At 47.2% G+C, this 17621-nt stretch overlaps 3 protein-coding genes across 10 annotated transcripts in view; 2 read left to right on the top strand and 1 right to left on the bottom strand.

Annotated features, from left to right (window-relative positions):
• Positions 1–7397, bottom strand: part of LOC119441413 (tripeptidyl-peptidase 2) — a 141043-nt gene extending 133646 nt beyond the window's left edge. For all 6 annotated transcript variants that reach the window (XM_037706038.2, XM_049661242.1, XM_049661241.1 and 3 more), the window contains exons 1-2: positions 7203–7397; positions 2847–2975 (exon numbers count right to left, since the gene is read on the bottom strand). In XM_037706038.2, coding sequence (XP_037561966.1) covers positions 2847–2975; positions 7203–7364 — 291 coding nt within the window. In that variant the 5' untranslated portion in view covers positions 7365–7397. The remainder of the gene's footprint in view (positions 1–2846; positions 2976–7202) is intronic.
• A 148-nt stretch (positions 7398–7545) lies between these two features.
• The window catches only part of LOC119441412 (uncharacterized protein C15orf61), a 55342-nt gene continuing 45266 nt past the window's right edge, over positions 7546–17621 (top strand). For 2 of the 3 annotated variants that reach the window (XM_049661253.1, XM_049661252.1), the window contains exons 1-2: positions 7546–7828; positions 16006–16060. The gene's annotated coding sequence lies outside the window, so the exon portion shown is untranslated. The remainder of the gene's footprint in view (positions 7829–16005; positions 16061–17621) is intronic. The other variant, XM_049661254.1, reaches the window with a different exon arrangement.
• On the top strand, positions 7827–10102 carry LOC119441411 (threonine aspartase 1). Its single transcript, XM_049661250.1, has one exon. It carries the CDS (start codon positions 7990–7992, stop codon positions 9214–9216), a length of 1227 nt encoding a protein of 408 aa, XP_049517207.1. The 5' UTR covers positions 7827–7989; the 3' UTR covers positions 9217–10102.

Genomic DNA, 17621 nt, shown 5'->3' with positions numbered 1-17621 from the left:
AGCAGTGGGATGACGATCAGGCCCTCCTTCAACCGCGATCGGTGAGAGAGAGCAGTCAGAACCGAACGGCGAGCCCGCAGCCGCGCTACAATTTGTGTAGCAGGCGAAAGTAATCTGACTGCTAGTTGCGTAACCCGACTACTGCGAGGAACATTCGTAAGTCCGGGTGGTGTTGCGTACCGCGTGAGCATACAGCCGCGCCGGTCTGGCACCTTGGTAGTTCCTGCCGGGGAAGCGAACGTCTAGTGACCACGGAGCGCCGAGTATGGACGACGAGTCGTCGAGGCCACGACGAGAATGTGGCATGAACGTTCGACGCGTGGGTGTGCGGGGTGCGGTTTCGCCAGAGACTGCTGTGAGGGACAGTGCGGTGATTATCTTGTGCTGCGACTCGAATTGGTGATGATTCTTGCAAACATTACCTTCGTAACAGACGTCGACGGGGTCCCCGGATACGGCCAACTTTGCTGCTGATCACAGTGCCGCTTCGTGCAGTTTGCTAATAATTTCCAGGAGCAGAGCAAGACGAGATACGGCCGTGCGAATTGCCTGCAGTACGTGCTGGAACAACTGACGCCCTTGCAGTACTGACGCCGCTACGCCGGCCTTGGAGCTGCATGAACCGCTAGCCGGTGGCTGGCAGACGACCACCCCCTCCAGCGCAGCCGACACCTAGGGCGCAGCACTGAGAGCCACCTTCGAGCCCCGACAACGATCCCGCCTCGCAACCCCGAGCAGTGCAGCTGACTAGCCGCCTCTGAGTCGGCATCAAGTGTCCGCCAGCTGAGGGTTACTTCACCACCAGCCTGACGCTTCCTCGGTCGCCAACCTCGGCGGGTACTCGGGCAAACGGACGTTCCTAGGTGCCAGCCTCAACATACGGGGGCCTTCTTAAGGGGGGGAGGATGTGGGGAGCACACGCTGCCACCTTCTCCCGCGGGCGCTCGCCCGTCGCTTACGCACGGAGCACACGCGGCGGTAGCCGGGCGGACATCTCGTGCGCGCACAGCGCGCGCTGCAGGAGCCAGGCGGACATGGGAGAAATGCACTTTGCCCCCTCCCGGTTCTCGCGACGCGCGTGCCACGCGGGAAGAGGGAAAGTATCCGGCGGGCGAGGAGGACACTCCCCTCGCGGAAAGGTAAAAAAGGATAAAAGAGCGCGACCGAGAGACCCCCGGGTCTCTCTGACCTCGCTTGACCTACCTGCCCATACGGATTTACCCACTGAAACCCGTGAGTGACCTCGTTTGCGTGACTACTACACGCGACGAGGCAAGCCTATTTTATTACTTATTATACAGAGCGGACTTCCCTCTGCAAGAGTGTTTTATTGCCAACAGCAATAAACGTTGTTGAGTTGACTCGCTTGTTGCCTTATTCGCCCGAACCCTACGTAGCTGCGATTACACGCGCTACGGGTTGGGGAAGACCCCCACACGTTTCACATAAAAAGCTAGTAAGAAAATTAGAGCTAACACTTGGAGGTGGTCCCATTGTTCACTGGATTAAAAATTAAGTGAGTAACTGCTCACAATATACATCGTGTAGTACATCGTAGAATCGCAGCATAGTACATCGTAGCATGTCATAGCTACTACATCTGAGCAGACTACATCGTTCTCGCACAGCACCAGTTACACCTTTCTGGGAGAGCCCTCCAGATGAGCTGCAAAAGTCTCCTTAAATGCGGACTTTTGCGACACCATGGCGAGACCATGGTCCCACGGGAGCTAAAGGGAGCTAGACAGACTCAACCAGAAGGGACCTAGACAGAATGGTAGAGAGGAGGTAAAGAGAGGAGGCTGAGAAGGGGCAGAGCAGACACAGTCACGGAAAGAGTAAATAATGACCCTGCCACTCTTCGCTCACAGTTCCCATACATGGGGGGAGTGCAGGAAAGGAAAAAAAGGCAACGTCAGACAGCACGCCTCGTTAGTGGTCTCTGCAATAAAGGAAATGCTGCTACTAGACAAGGTAACAGCTGAGGACAAACTGAACAAATGTAAATTCAAGACACAGTATGATGCAGTACAGTATGTTTTTGCAATTTCTTAAAAATAAACACAGACTAGATTTGTCTAGCAGACAACTGACTCAGTGTGTGTAGAAGCAATAAAGCACCACTGCGTCAAGACAACACTACACAAGCAGCCGCCCCGCAAGTCAACACTTCTGTGCCCACCACAGTTATTCATTCGGTATGGTGTTATTCAAGATTACTGTTTCGATCTCAATAAGCGACAGCCGCATTTCAAAATGGGCAAAACCACGACATTGAGCGATGCAAAAGAACTTGTGTACTTGTGTAGATTTAGGTGCACATTAAAGAATCTGAGGTGGTCAAAATTATTTCATAGTAAAGCCACAATATTCAATTAAAGTTTAACACTTCAGCCACGATGTGATACGCCATCGAGGCAATTACAGTTGTAACCTTCTCGGAGGTTATGAACAATGGCGCACAGCAATGAGCCTTAGGCACACACATCTCGCTGTGTGTTCTGTGTACTACGCAGACAAACAGCACTGGTGGGCCACGCAAGGTAATGTTTAATAACTCATGACTCTCGTATTGCACTAAATGCTGAAGAACTTATACATTCGCCATGAACAACACAACCAATTATCATGAATCAATGCAAACAACGCAGAAAGCTTTGCTTACATCAATTCCCACAATCCGTGAGATCCGCATGGTTTTTTTTCTTCTAATTTTTCTTTTCATTTAGTGTTTGGGCCAGTGAATTGCCACAGCCCAATGTGAATATATTCTTTCTGATGCAATGAGTAGAAAAGCAGAACACACGTTTGTGTTTTTGACCGTGTTACCACAGACGTACACCCACCTTCAGCTTGCGGCCTGACAGACCAGTGATGAAGCCATCCTGCACCTCCACTACCTTGGAGGTGTCCACGTCTCCAGCACCAGACGCATCCATCATGTCCACAATCTTTGGCTTCCCATCGCTGGTCACCTGGATTGCAAGCGCAGCATTAACCAAGAGCTCAAACCATAGCAATAGCTATGACTATATGCATGCAAAAGGCAGGAACAACACAAAAAAAAAAAAACAAGCATGAGTGCTAAACAATGTACTTTGAACAAATATTTATCTTTTTTTTATACCTACCACCACAACACAACAAGAAAGACCACATACGTCTCCTGCTTTCACATCCATTATCCCCTCTTGTAAAAAACTCAGCTGTTTTTTGCCCAAGACAAGACAGCTTACACATTTTATACCCACATGTGCTATTTTGGCAGCATCAATAATCTCTCTTAAGGAAATAATGAATTTGTCGAAGGCACGCTTGCAACCAGTCCCAGCGGTGCACTGTTCTGTAACAACACCGTCATGTGCTCCAGGCATCAATATAATTGTTCGAGTGTTAGGAGCCTACCTGCTGAACTCCCATATCATGGCAGGAATGACAGTCATGGCAGTTAAAGCTGTGGTTACCAGAATGCACACAGTTTTCTCGCATAAATGAGATCGTATTTACAGAACTCAAAAGGTACCACTGTCATCCCAACTCTCACAATTTAACTTATCATCACAAGGCTTTAACCCCAAGCAAAGCTTGCTTCTGATAAGTCGTGGTTTGGTTACATGATAATCGAAGTGTTCGAGAGAACAGCAACTGCAAGGGCAGGAGGAGTTTACAGATGGTAGCCAACGGGACAAGCTGCTTAAAAGAAACCACCTGCCTTTTCAAAGGGTCTGGTGCACTCGTCATTTGTTCACATAGTAAAATTTAAAAAAATCTACTTGAAACTTTCATTGAGTTCACAGCCACTACCTTCGCAATAGAACACCAAGATGACCTAGAATTGAGCAGTTAGCATTACAAGAGAGTTCTTGGCTTATGAAAACATTTCCAGAAGAAATGGATTTCATAGATGACACACAGCACACACTATGTACAGCACTGTCTATGATTTCTTGTGCCTTCACATTTTGTGAAAAGCCACACCACATTGTGTGCAGTGTTTTATGGGTGTGGAAGAAACAATGTCCGCATACACACACAACCCTACCTCTTTTAAGGTTGTGTAAAATGTCAGATATATCGAATGACAGCCTTTCTATTATTTTCTTTGCTGCCACTTCTTGTTTCTGTGCCCCGTGCAATTTCAGCTGATAGCCAGTGCTATCTGTTGTCTCCTATCTCAAGAGACCATTCTTTCATACTGTTCTGAGGACAATACACTTGGATGACAAAGTAATCAACAAGTGGAAGATTGGAATGTCCTATAACTGCTGCAGATGTCCCCTTAAAGAGAAAATGTTCTGGCATTGAAGAAATTGCATGGTCTTTTCCTTCATTTTCGTGGCTTCTTGCAACACACGCTACACCGCAACATTCAGCAGTCCTTGCTAACCTGTGCTCTAAACACTGTGCTTGTTCATTCAGAACATTCAAAACGTTTTGCAACACCTTTCACAGTTTCTACAAAGCCTGTGGAGTACAATACATGAGGTGTTCGATTCAAAGCCCCAGTAGAATGGATTAAAATTAATTTTAACTGATATTTACATTATATCTGATAGGGGCACACAATGTGAACACACACACACACACTTGACAACAATGACATGTTTGTGTTGGAGCTCACATCTATACTTACATATGGATGTGGACAAAAGTAATTGGAACATGGGAGCTGTGGCAATGCATTATTGGCACCCCCTCTGAAACGAGCCGGTGACAAATAGTCACCTAGCCTGCTTGAGTTATTCAGGTATCCTATACATGCTTTTTATTTTAGCATTTTTGTATACATCTCTTCAACCTTTTTTCTCTTCCTCAAACCTTCTCCATCTACCTTGTACCGCTACCAATGCCCTGTAACGGATTCGGTCGTATGAATCTCATCATTGCTTTTTTTCCACCAGTGCTTTAAACGTCTCTTGTTTATATCGACTACTGACCGGTTATTACTTCTGTCCACTTTAAATCCAAGCGCTTCTGGAAGATGTACTTTACCTCCGGGTCTGACTGGGTGAATCGCTTCACATTCCATTAGGATGTGCCGAGTGCTCTCCGGATCTTTGCTGCAGCATACACATGCCTCCATCTAGTTCCGCATATTTTCTCCGGTATGTTTTGGTCCTTATGCAACTGGCTCGAGCCTCAAATAGCAAGGCACTGCCCTTTGCGTTATCGTACAGGTTTTCCCTTCTGATTTCTTTCTTCGTATTCTTGTAAATCTCCATGGTCTTCTTTGTTTCCATGGGCGAGCCTATCGAATTGCACCCCATTGCCCTCTAGCAGAGCCTTAGAGGGAAGCTACAAATTGAATCACGCATGTGCGCAAGGTGCCGTTGATAGCCAGTTCACACCTTTCAATCAGTTTCTTTACCCATGGATCAGAGCGTCGTTCACAGCCTCTGCAAATGAACAGTTGCTACAGAATGATGGCACAGCATTCCATGCAGCTCAGCATTCAAGACCAGCCGGTTTTCACTAAAACCCAGTCCAGAGAACCACAGACCACATTGCTCTGAAGCAGTAAAGAACCTGAAGGGTCTGCATTCCTGCCGCAACCAGTCCAGGGAACCAGGCCACGTGGGCAGCTGTCCCGAGGCACCGCATTGCATGGCCTTCCTTCCAGGGGGGAGAGCAGCAGCCAGAGCTACCGCCACCGCTACCACTACTGCCTTAGCTGCAGGTCGTGCTATGCCATGGGCGAGCCTACGGTGACATCGCCCACCAGCTATTCTCTTCATGGCCAACACATCAGGTCTGGCCCACCAGCGGAGGACAATGACAACTAAACAGATGGCGAGAGACACTGTTTAAGAATAGCAAGAACTCTGTAGTTATAAGCTATGTGCATTGAATTTTAGTTCATTCATGTATGTCTTGCGTCAGGATTGTGTTTAGTGATATGTGAATATATTCTGCGTTGTGTGTACACTCAAGCGTTAATTGCATTCTTTGGCGAGTGGTCCTGTGCCCATACCTTCTTCCATGACAAAGATAGGTGTCAAAGCTAACTTTAATCCTTGGTATAGCCACAAGATAGCCTGCTGCAGCTTTTTGGCAAAAGCATGACCATCTGTAAGAATGACCAATATTTAGGCTGTAAGTGTGCACATTTCCTATCTTTTATTCAGTCATGCAACATGCCAATAAAAAAAAAAGCGAAGTGGTTCTGTCACAAGTACGCAGATGTAGAATGTTCTTTGACCCCTTAAAGCCTTCACAGAACTGTACTGGTGGGAAATAAGAGTAACTATATTTAATTATTGTGTTTTTATGCATATGCATTTTCACAAATGTCATCCATGGAAGTACATAGCATCCGCACTGTAAAGTAAATGGCTTGTTCAAGACATCGCATGTTGGAACAGTTTTACTGCTACTATTATAATCAGTGTCATGTACCCCTGCGCCTACGCATTGCCTGATACTGAGAGGACAACAGGATAACATGATTTTCAGTAGAATGGCTATGTTGCGATCAATCCACGTAGCAGGCAATCCCGCAAGCGGTGTCACCAACTGCTCCGGTGCAAGCGCTGTTAACGACACAGAGGTAGTCGGAAGCAGCAGGGGACTACCTTCTCGAGGAAACTGTCGGCGCAGCTGGGTTGGTCCGGGCTGACCCCGATAAGCGAAACGTGTCCGACGCGTTTTTCCTTCTCCAAAGCTGGGATCGGTGCACCTAAACGCACGTGCACCCTGCGCTGGCCAGCTGACGGGTGGCCGAAAATGCAACCTGCCGGCGCCGTGCAAAGTCCGCAGCTGCGCGCGCAGCTCGCCGCCGGACGAGAAAACGGCTCTGAACAGCTGACTTCCACGTCGTGCGAGAAAACGAAGCTGCCAATGTCGCGCGCTACTTTCGCTTCTAAGCACGCACTCCAGGGGGAAATATTTACCACCCTGACATTACAAGCAAAATAACCTAGAACGGGACGTCCAGAAGGAGGAGGGGGGGGGGAAATATAAAAAGAAATAAAGAGAGCAAAGATGCTGGTGTCGCGAGACTTCTCTAGTGAAGTTTTCGCGCCGCAAACCACTGCCCATTCTGGAACTCGCCGTCGGTGCTCAAGAAAACGCTCCGTGCACAAGTTTAAGTGATTTCCTAGCGGTTAGACTCTCAGTAAGCAACGAGAGTTTAGCATGGTGTAGAACCGCGGATCCAAAGCAGGGAAAGTGCCCTGTCATTCAAGACCGGTGCAAGCGCTAACCTGCAAGCCTGGTGCACCAGGGTCGATGCCGGAGTCGAAGATGGCTATCTTGATGCCCCGGCCGTCGTACTCCGGGTACTTGCCGAGAAATACCGGCACACATGTTTCTTTCTTGGGTAAGAGCGCCCAGATCGGGAACTCCAAGGATGCCTCGGCTGCCATCTTCCCGATGCGGGGCACTGCCGGCGCTAGCGTTGCCAGCCTGTTTTTGGGCTGAAGCCAACGCTAAACTGCGCTAAAGCTAGTGCAACGCTAGCCACCCTAGCAACGCCTCCTCTTTCTAGAGGAGGCTAGTGCGACTCGAAAACTGAACTGGAAACGAGATGCCAGAATCCACAGTTCAGCCAAGTCTAGCTCTATAGAGCGGTTATGGCAGCGTTCATGTGCTGAAAACGTGCGAAGTTTGGTCTGTGTTCTCCCTAAAGTTTAGTTGCCATAGCTGTATTCGTTATTGCTGAACATGTGCACGAAATTGAAACGTTAGCCGGAATCAGTAACATGTCGTCTCAAGCTTGGAGGTTAGGTGGTGTACTTGTGTGACTGCGGCGAGAAGCCCTTGGTCCGACAAAGGGTCGACGTTCACGCGCCGGCAGCGGTTTGACAACCCGGGCGTTGCACAAAAAGAGGTTAGCGTTTGAGTGTCGCCGTTTGTTTGCAAATGTTCCCGTGAATGTGTGCGTTGTCTCCCCGCGATTCCCATGAAAAGCACATATTTGACTAACGCTTCGCGAGGCTTTGTCCAACGACGGCGGTAGTACGTCGCGCGGTGCTGCACGAGACACTTGTCATGGAAGCCGTGGTGGCCGTCCACGTTGGCGCTGGCTTCCATGCGCCGGAGAAATTGCCCGACTACCGGCGAGTGTGTGCCGCAGCCTGCCGTCGCGCCGTGGGTGTGCTGGAGCGCTCAGACGGCAGCGCGCTCGAGGCGGTGGCGGGCGCCGTGGCTGTGCTCGAAGACGACCCGCTGACCAACGCTGGTTTCGGCTCCAACCTAACGGCTTGCGGTCGCGTCGAGTGCGACGCCTCCGTAATGGACGGTCGCACGCTGGGTTTCGGCGCCGTAGGCGCGCTGCCGCGTGTAGCCAACCCGGTGCTCGTGGCCGAGGCGCTGTGTCGCGCGCAGCAGGCCGGCCCTCTGTCGCTGGGCCGCACGCCGCCTTGCTTCCTGGTGGGAGAAGGAGCACTGCGATGGGCGCGCGAACACGTGCTGCCCAACGTGGAGCGCATGCCCGAGGCCCTGGTGTCCACCTGCGTGCGTAGACGCTACATCAAGCTCAAACGCAGGCTCGACCACTGCGCGACCGAGGAAGCCTTGGTGCGCAAGAGCCCCCTGGGGCCCGTGACGCCAAAGCGCGAGGCCGATGACGAGCCGTGGATGGTGAAGTTGGACGCGGCGAACGAGAGATCGACGGATACCACGTCCAAGGGCTGTTCCAGCTCGGACAGCGATCCGCCTCAGTTAGACACGGTGGGCGCTGTTTGCATGGACCGGCGGGGTAACGTGGCTGCCGCCGTGTCCAGCGGCGGTATCTGGCTCAAGCACACCGGCCGCGTCGGCCAGGCGGCCGTCTATGGCTGCGGCTGCTGGGCTGAGAACGCGGACGGCGACGGTGGCTGTGCCGTGGCTGTTTCCAGTTCGGGTTGCGGGGAGCACCTCATTCGGAGTGCACTGGTGCGGCAGTGCGCGCGGACGCTCAGGCATTCGAATGACGACGGACCCGTTGTAACGCTCGACGCTTGCTTCCGGCGGGACTTTCTGCAGTCGCCTTTCCTCAACGATACGAATGAACGGCTAGCTGGAATCCTGGCCCTTCGCTGGGACCCTCAGTGTGGCAGTGGCGATTTGCTGTGGGCCCACACGACGCGTTCTATGTGTTACGGGTACATGATGACGGGCGGGAGCAGACCCATTTTTGACTGCTCAGAGATGCCAGACACCATGGTTGCTGGGTCCAAGGTAATGCTCGGTGGAACGCCAATCGGAACTCGGCGCTTTGATGAAGCAGATTTGTGATGTCTTCAACACCAATCCTGGTTCCAGTGCCACGGTGAACAGGAGGTTCACACGTGGTGAAAAACCGGCAGATAGACTTGGAAATTCAGAATTAAGTAACATCATCCTGTAAACATTTTCATTCTTGTTTTGTACTTTATACGTCCTAAGAAACTTTGTAATAGTTGGAACAGTGCTACAATCTTCAATCAAGTATTACATACAAGGCTCAATTGTAGGCTTCTTGCTTGTTTCGTGTATTTGTGTAAATCTCTCTTTATAAAATTTATATATTACAGCCAGGCAAGTCAGCTGGCCCAACTAAATGGGAAAAGAGTTCCCAATTTTGTTTGTACAACATACTGAATTTGTTTCGGTTGATATGCTTATTCGTATGGGTGCCCATAAGAAAGGAAGCACCTGTAAGTTATTGTGATGTGTTCTAGTCAGCCTTAGATCTCCAAATAAAACTGAACAGTTATGTTATTCAGTGTATTGTGTTGGCTTTGTTGTTTCAACTGTATTGTATGCATCTGTGTATAAATTGAAATTAGTGCAATGCTGAAAGCAAATAACAGCACATTTCTGTGAACTCAAAGAATGCAGATGGCGTTGGGCTCTTGTCATTGAAGTAAATTTATAACAGAGCAAAATAAAACTTGCTTGTATGCCAGTTGAACTGGCACTGTCTGGTATGGTGGAATGCATGTTTTCCATCTTGACTACATAATATCACATATACTTTGGGCAAATCGGAGTGAATCACATGTTGATACCAAATGCCAATCGAAAAAACATCTCTCTTACTACCATGGTTGCCATAACGCTGAAATATGTTTAGACTCTGCCACAAGGTGTCGCCTGTTAATTCTGCACTAGCTCCATTTTGACACAAAATGGAGGAAGCGGACCAGAAAATTGTCAAATGTTTGGACTGCAGGAGGGGTGCAAACCAGGAAACAGCGGTTAAGAAAAAGGTTAAAGAAACAGAGAGGGGTCTGTGGAAAACGGGGATGCAGACGAAATCAGCACTGGGAACATACAGAACTTTCAAGCACGAAATTGCCAAAGAAAATATGTATGATAATTCTAGGGGAAGCGCTTTGTTGTTTGAAGCCAGGACGGGAGTATTGCGGACTAAGATGTACCGAGTCAAGTACCAAGGTATAGACACGTTGTGCGGTGCATGTGGAGAGGAAGAAGAAACGGCTGAACGCCTCATACTTTTCTGTAAAGGGCTTAACCCTACAGTGCAAAACAACGGGGTGGATTTTTTCAAAGCATTGGGGTTTAGGGACAGTGGAGGGAAAATAGACTTTAAGCGGGTAGAAATAACCAAACGGAGGTTATCTGATTGGTGGCTAAAATCAAGGCAGGGGTGAAATTTCACCCACCACAATTTACAAAATGTGATAATAGTCACGGCTAGGTGGCGCATACCACCGCCCAATTTAAAGGGTTCAGCCTCATCCATCCATCCTAGTCATTGTTGATGTGTTACTCGTGTGCTAGCTTCCTGCTATGCTCCTTTCTTGCTCTTCGCTTATTCTATTGCCTGCACCATGGCCCCTTGTCTCCTTTCATCATCATCATCAGCCTATTTTATGTCCACTGCAGGACGAAGGCCTCTCCCTGCGATCTCCAATTACCCCTGTCTTGCGCTAGCGTATTCCAACTTGCGCCTGCGAATTTCCTAACTTCATCATCCCATCTGGTTTTCTGCCGACCTCGACTGCACTTCCCTTCTCTTGATATCCATTCTGTAACCCTAATCGTCCACCCTAATTGTCTCCTTTAGTGCCTGCCTAATTACACCAAAACTGGGAGCCACTTTCCCAGTGGTTATTACAGCTTATGGGGCGCAATTAGCGTCACGACTTTTCTCGCATGTTGTGCGGAAGCAAAGCAGTTGATGTGGCACACCATGAAATTGTTTGTGCTCTACAAACAACAGGTATAAAATGCCCTTGTAACTGCTGTTGCCAGTAATTGAGCTAAGGGAACCAAAGAGTGACTAGAATTTCTTGTTCTTGTTTGCTGCGGCTGATGCAAACAAATTTCAAACAGATTAACTGGCTGTGTTTTCAATGCATTTGGAAAGTTCCCTAAATTCTCACATGGCAATGCTTCAACAGGTTGTAAACGGCTCCTAACTGACATGCGTTCAAGTACAAATGTTTACAAAGATGGGAAAAGTGATGCTTAAATGGGTCAGGAGTCGGCTGTAAAATAGTGTGGACCTAACACGATCGACTGTCAGCACATTGCAGACAATCAGCTTTTGTTACTAGCTGTGCATCGACGTTCTGGCATGTGTGAACCTATTCATGTTTATGCTTTGTGTAGGGCAAAGCAAATAATGTGTGCTTTTATTATTACCTGCAGGATTGTTAATTGTAACTTTATAATAATTCGAAGATATTATAGTTCAGACATGGCGGCCACGAAAAGTGTGCACTGTTTCTACAAGAGAGTAAAGGCTGTGAGTTTTGTTTAAGGGTTCTTACAGAATATATTGTAGGTAGACCTAGCTTAGAAAGAAGCATAGGCGAATAGCATTCGTTGAAGTTTTATCGTACTACACTGAGCTTTTTTGGATGAGTATAAGTTCAGCAAGTTTTTAAATATTCATGTTGTGGTATAGGTTGAACTTGAACAACTTATACAGTATGCACACATTTGCTTACATAACAACTGTTTCCTTGGCTGTCTCAGGCCTCGAATAAGGCTTTTAAAAGGGTACAAAAACTCTGTTACTTGGTTCGTTTTACTGCCTACAGTTATAAATGCACGTGAGCATAACAGCCATGAAAACCAGTCTTGCCCTCTTTAGCAGCTGAATGAAAATTTAGCTGTTTGTATTTATTTCATTAGATACATTATGCCATTCCTGTTGGCAAATTTATTATATCACTGCAGTACATATTGCATCGCATTGATCGTTGTCATAATGTAAGCATTCTCTCCTGTAAAACATAAACATGTTTGTGTTCGTTTCTACCACACACATCACTTGAGTAGAACTACCTTGCCGCACACATAGCAGCTATCGGATATAATCAACATTTTCTTGGTGGACTAGCCAGCGCCATATACTCAGGCACTGCTTAAGTTTTTATTGTTACAACTGCATGTTAGGTCTCTTTACTGGCTATTTTTAAACTGAGGGTTTGATGGAATCCCGTGTTGTTAGGAGGAAATATGATGAAAAAATGAGAATGCCGACCAAGAACGAAAAAATATTTAGTGAAAAAAATTTAAAAGATGTTTCGGCTCCCGCTTGGGAGCCTTGTTCACAATGAGACAGACAGGCTCCTGGGGTGGCAGCTGAAACATCATTTAAATTTTTTTGCAAAGTATTTTTTTAGTTCTTGGTTGGAATTCTCTTTTATTCATCACTAGGTATTTTTGTAACGTGTTCCCCGAGTGTGAGGTTGCAGGTTTGATGCCTGGCCATGGTGGCTGCATAATTGTGATGGGGCCAGCATGAAAAGCCTTCATGTACTTAGATTTAGAACACCAGGTGGCCATAATTATACTGGAGCTCTCCATAACAACGTCCCTCATAACTAGGGGTGCATGAATAGTAATTTTTGAGACTTGATCAAGTATGAATCAAATAGTGCCAAATGCAAGTCAAATTAAGTATTCTTCAAATAGTTTTTGATTAATCAACAGTGGTCTCCACCACTAGTGTAATAAAGTGTTGAAATCCCAGTATTCACTATGTCAGGAAGTTTTCTGACATTGAACTGTCCATTATGAAGTACACTTAGTCATAAGCTCAAACGGTGCAATTAAAACAATTAAGCCGGATTCTTATGAGCATGCGTGATCATTAGCTAGCAGAGTGAACACTTCAAAAGCTTTGTAGTGGTCACCATCAGGCCACCCCACATGCTGAGCAAGCTTGCTGCCCAACTGGTTTCGTCTTGCCCTCCCCATGGATGGTGAGGAGGAAGGGAAGAGAGTAGCGCAGCCAGAAATTTTTTTCAGGGGAGGGGGCACACACTTCATTGGTGAGTGGGAGGGAGGGGGGCTGGGCAAGCCACATACTAATGCAGAAATTTCAACGGAGGGGGGGGGGGCACGTGCCTGGTATGTCACCCCCTGGCTACACCACTTGGGCAAGGTGGTGCTCCCTCTCCATAGGAGAGTTGTTTAGTTGGAACTCGCGTACCCTTGTCTGAACAGCTTCTTGTAGACGGTCAGCATCTGCGCATATCTTCAATAACAAAACCGAAATGCGCACCGACCTCAATGATGGCTCAGTGAAGAAAGGACTTTTGTTTTAGGAGTGGGTGACTGCATATGGTACCTCTGTAATATTAAATTATGTTGCAATCAAACAGGAGGAGGAATAAACATATTTATCGCCATATAGAGTATTGATAAATATTAGTACCAACAATGGCCACTGCCGAATGTGAATGAGATTTGAGAGTGAATGATTGTGGTTTAACTGGAAATGCCTGGCTCTTTGAGCATTCTATTTAACTTCCTGTTATTTGTGTCCATTATGACAGTTGTAAATTTGCTTCAGTTCCATGTTTGATCATGCACAGCTGGCAATGTAAAGTATATTCGAAATCTATTAGAAAAAGATTTGCAATTTGCTAATGGTAACAATTTGATTTGAGTACTGAATTGAATACAGCAATATTCTAATCATTATTTGAAAGTTTCGAATATTCGCACTCCCTTACTCATAAACCCCGCAATTTAATTTTCAACCCACTGCCCTCTGTAATGCCTTTGCCTTTAAGGTTGAAAAGTATGTGTTTGTGCGCTTATATGTATTGCTCTAGGGTTCATTTTCACTTTATGGCATCCATGAGTTGCTCACTAAAAGAGCTTCAACTAGGCAGCAGCTCATTGCTTATCAGTTTCAACTGTGGCAGTTTGTATTTTTGCAACAAATTTGCTGGCATCACTGTCGGGCTTATGCTGGATATCAGGTTTGGTTGGTTCTCTGTGGCCTTTTGCGAGTAACAATCATTAAGTATATACCTGAGAGCACCATGTTCAAGGCATGTTAACATTGTCATGTCACTTCTTCATACTTTCCTAGCTTTCTTCAAAGGCTAAAAAAAATGAGCCACGTAATAGAGCCCATGGAAAGCAGATTGGGTGTAATCGGCATCCTCTAGCGCAGAGAGATCTTTGATGAGAGGAAGGTGAGTCAGGGGAGCGCTGGCTTGGCACTTCGGGTAGGGGTAGGAGAGAAACGAATGTGCTCTACAATATATAATAAATGTGAATTCTGCCCTACAATTAATATTTAAGAACTTTTATTAGTGAGAACTTACCAACTTGTTTAAAAAAAGCCACCTTGTACCATTAGCTTTTTCAGTTAAATAAAGCACACATTATACATCTAACACAGTATTTGTGTTAAAGGACATGCTATATATGTCTATTCAGTGAGTGAAATGAATGTATTAAGGATTAAATTAAGGCTGGGTTAATGACATTATTGTGTTTTCTTGCTTTTAACGAAACCTCACAAGTGCATCTCAAACGTCATCAATAGTTATGAATGCAGTTAAGTCGAACCTCGTTAAACGAAGTCGCATTGGACACAAAAATACATCCGTTATATCCGATATTCGTTATAAGCATATACTCAGATGTCGGCGGAAACAAACATCGTTAACAATATGTCAAAGAAACGCAAATGGGGTGCCTCCGACGATGGGCCAACTTCTGGATCCTGCGGATTTTGATGACCCCTCGATATATTGCCGGGACGATGCGAGGCACGATGACAACAATAAGTACACGCGCTCTGCACCGCCGCGAGTAATGCAATGGGTGTTATCACACGAACTGTTGGCTTGCCGACTGCGGGCCAACCACGCCAAACGCTGTCCACAACGTGCACGCCACTGAAAACTTGTTTTTGAATACGGAAGGCACCGCACATAGATCTGTATTCGGCTATCTTAATGGCTGGGCCCAACGGTGCGTCAACATAGGAGAGATGTTGCGACCGATTCAACAATTGTGATTGGCCGTGCTACCGTCATCAGATTCCCCGGTCCAGTCTCCTAGAAAAGACGACGGCATTAAAAGCGGAGACATGTGGTGCAGTGAGGGTGGTTCTGACGTGTCCTGATGTGAACTCAAACATTTAATGTGCTCCTGATGTAGTGGGCTTCCGTACCAGGGACCAGTGTAAATAATGTAAATTAAACCCTTTTTCCTTCATTTCTACTACCGGACCTGCTCATCAATTGGCTTGGTGGATTCCTGGCCCAAACGCCACCTCGAGCCGCAACAACGGCGCTAACTTTGTTCATGGCAACCATGTTTGCGGCATCGCGCGCACACCGTGCATGCTCGAAACTAGTGTACTCGAAACACTGCAGTGTCCGCAGAGAAGTCCGAATAATTGCGCTGGTCCAAAAAATTAGCTGTCTTAAAAAACGGTTGGTGACTGCATTTTGCACTTTTGTTTCCAGGATATATATTTTGAGGCGCGCGCAAACAAAACTTTACTTTGCTATAACCGATACCGTGTTGCAATCCGTATTTTTGATTTTGTTTAGCAGGGGAATACTCCGCTGAAATAAAGCACGGTCAGTCAATTTGTATACTTACCTCGATCGCTATATCTGTGTTTGTTATATCGAAGTTCAATTGTAAAAGATATGGACACAGAACCTGGTATGCAAAAATTGTGTTCCTGAAGCCATGAATCAACACATAAATAATGCGGTGACAGTGAGACAAACAACAAACTTTATTTGGTCCTAAGGGACTACTTTGTCGACATTTCATTTTTACTCGTAATGCTGGGGTCTGCAGGTGCCATCACGCTGTGCCTGGTGCCGGTCTCCAGATATTGTGAACAAGATCCCTGGTAATGCGCTTTTCAAGGTTCAACTGCTGCATGTTGAGCGCACGCTATAGGACATGGTTTTCATGCATGCTAGAAGGAAAGAAGGAGGCTTATTACAGTGCATGCAACCCTTAAAGAGACACTAAAGGCAAATATTAAGTCAAGCTAAAATTATAGATTAATGCTTGAGAAACTCTAAGGTGTCAATATTATCGCGAACAGAGTCTTAGTAATCGAGAAGTTAAGGTAAATGCAGGACACGATTAGAGACTCCCGCGGGACATTCAAGTACTTGCCCGATGACGAAGGCACTCAATTAAATTCTGTCACTAGTACTCAACCACTCGTTATAAAAAAAGGCATCATAGTATTGCATTATAAGGCGAAATAAAATTTTAATTGTCCAGTTCTATTTCATATTTACGAAGAGAAAAAAAGCTCCTTGACATCACCCTTGACAACGACGCAGGCGGTCGGTATGTTTAGTTTTCGTTCGACTATGCGCCGGCCGCGCTTTCGCGTTTCAGTATTTTCGTTATCGCGTAGTGCTGCGCTGGTTTTTCTGGCTCGCGAAACTCGCACAAACTGCAAGTAGCAGAGAATTCTACTTATATGTGATTTCGCGGGATGCCCGTGTCCGAACGGTCCACGCCACTTTACCAAAATCAGCTGCAGCGGCGAATCCACCGCTCTATCTTGGCTCGGTTTCTCCATGGCCGCGCGTTTGTGTTTTGTGAACATTTTATTGCTACAGCAATTATATGGACACAAAGCGCATTTTTGCTGTCGTCGTCGCCGTGAGGTTCCGTATAAAGTCTATAAAACCGTCGCCGTACGCTGTATGTGCGAGTGATAGCGTGCGAGGGTGAGCCGGCAACCACAGCTTAATCTCGCGCACCAGAGAGAGGAAGGTGGCCGGAAGCGCGCGCTCTTCGTTCACTCGCAGTGCACGGGGAGGAGGAGACGGTAGGGGGGGGGGGGGGGGGCGTTGTGCTCTTGCGGCTGGCTGCTGCTGACGGAGCTTCCGCGCGGGCACCGTATCTTGAAAGCGATCTGCGATGTGGCCGAAGTGCGCGCCCGCGGGCGCCTCATCTTCAAAGCGATCTGCGATGGGTACAAAGTGCATGCGCCGAGTTCCGGTAGCTTTGTATGCACTGTGCTTTCGACGTTTAGTTCGCGTTGAAGCGAAACGAGAGACAGTGCGAAGGTCAATTTGCCCGCTGCTGCTGGCGCGCTTTCTCACTCCATCGCTTTGAACAGTTTCCGCGGTCATCGAGCGAGATGTGTTCCTGTTTACCTGTGCGCGCGTGACACCGTGCTTGTTTATTTAGTTAGTAAGCGAATATTTACAACTTTATATGGCCAATAAAACTACTATCCTTGCTTCGTATAGCTGTCTACTAATTTGCTATCGCAATCGATGCTTCGCCTTTCGGCCAAAACTGCGACTCTTTTCCTTTCTGACGGACTGGGAGGCAGCCCTTAAGAGCGGCGACCTCTCAGAGCAACTACGGGCTGTCCAGAGGGCCTGCGACAGGGCGGAGGACCATGATCTTTCGACCCCGACGTGGGTGCGGCCCGC

This window comes from Dermacentor silvarum, chromosome 2, assembly GCF_013339745.2.
Source record: "Dermacentor silvarum isolate Dsil-2018 chromosome 2, BIME_Dsil_1.4, whole genome shotgun sequence".
Taxonomy (NCBI): Eukaryota; Metazoa; Arthropoda; class Arachnida; order Ixodida; family Ixodidae; genus Dermacentor; species Dermacentor silvarum.
This window is presented reverse-complemented; position numbering and strand designations above follow the sequence as displayed.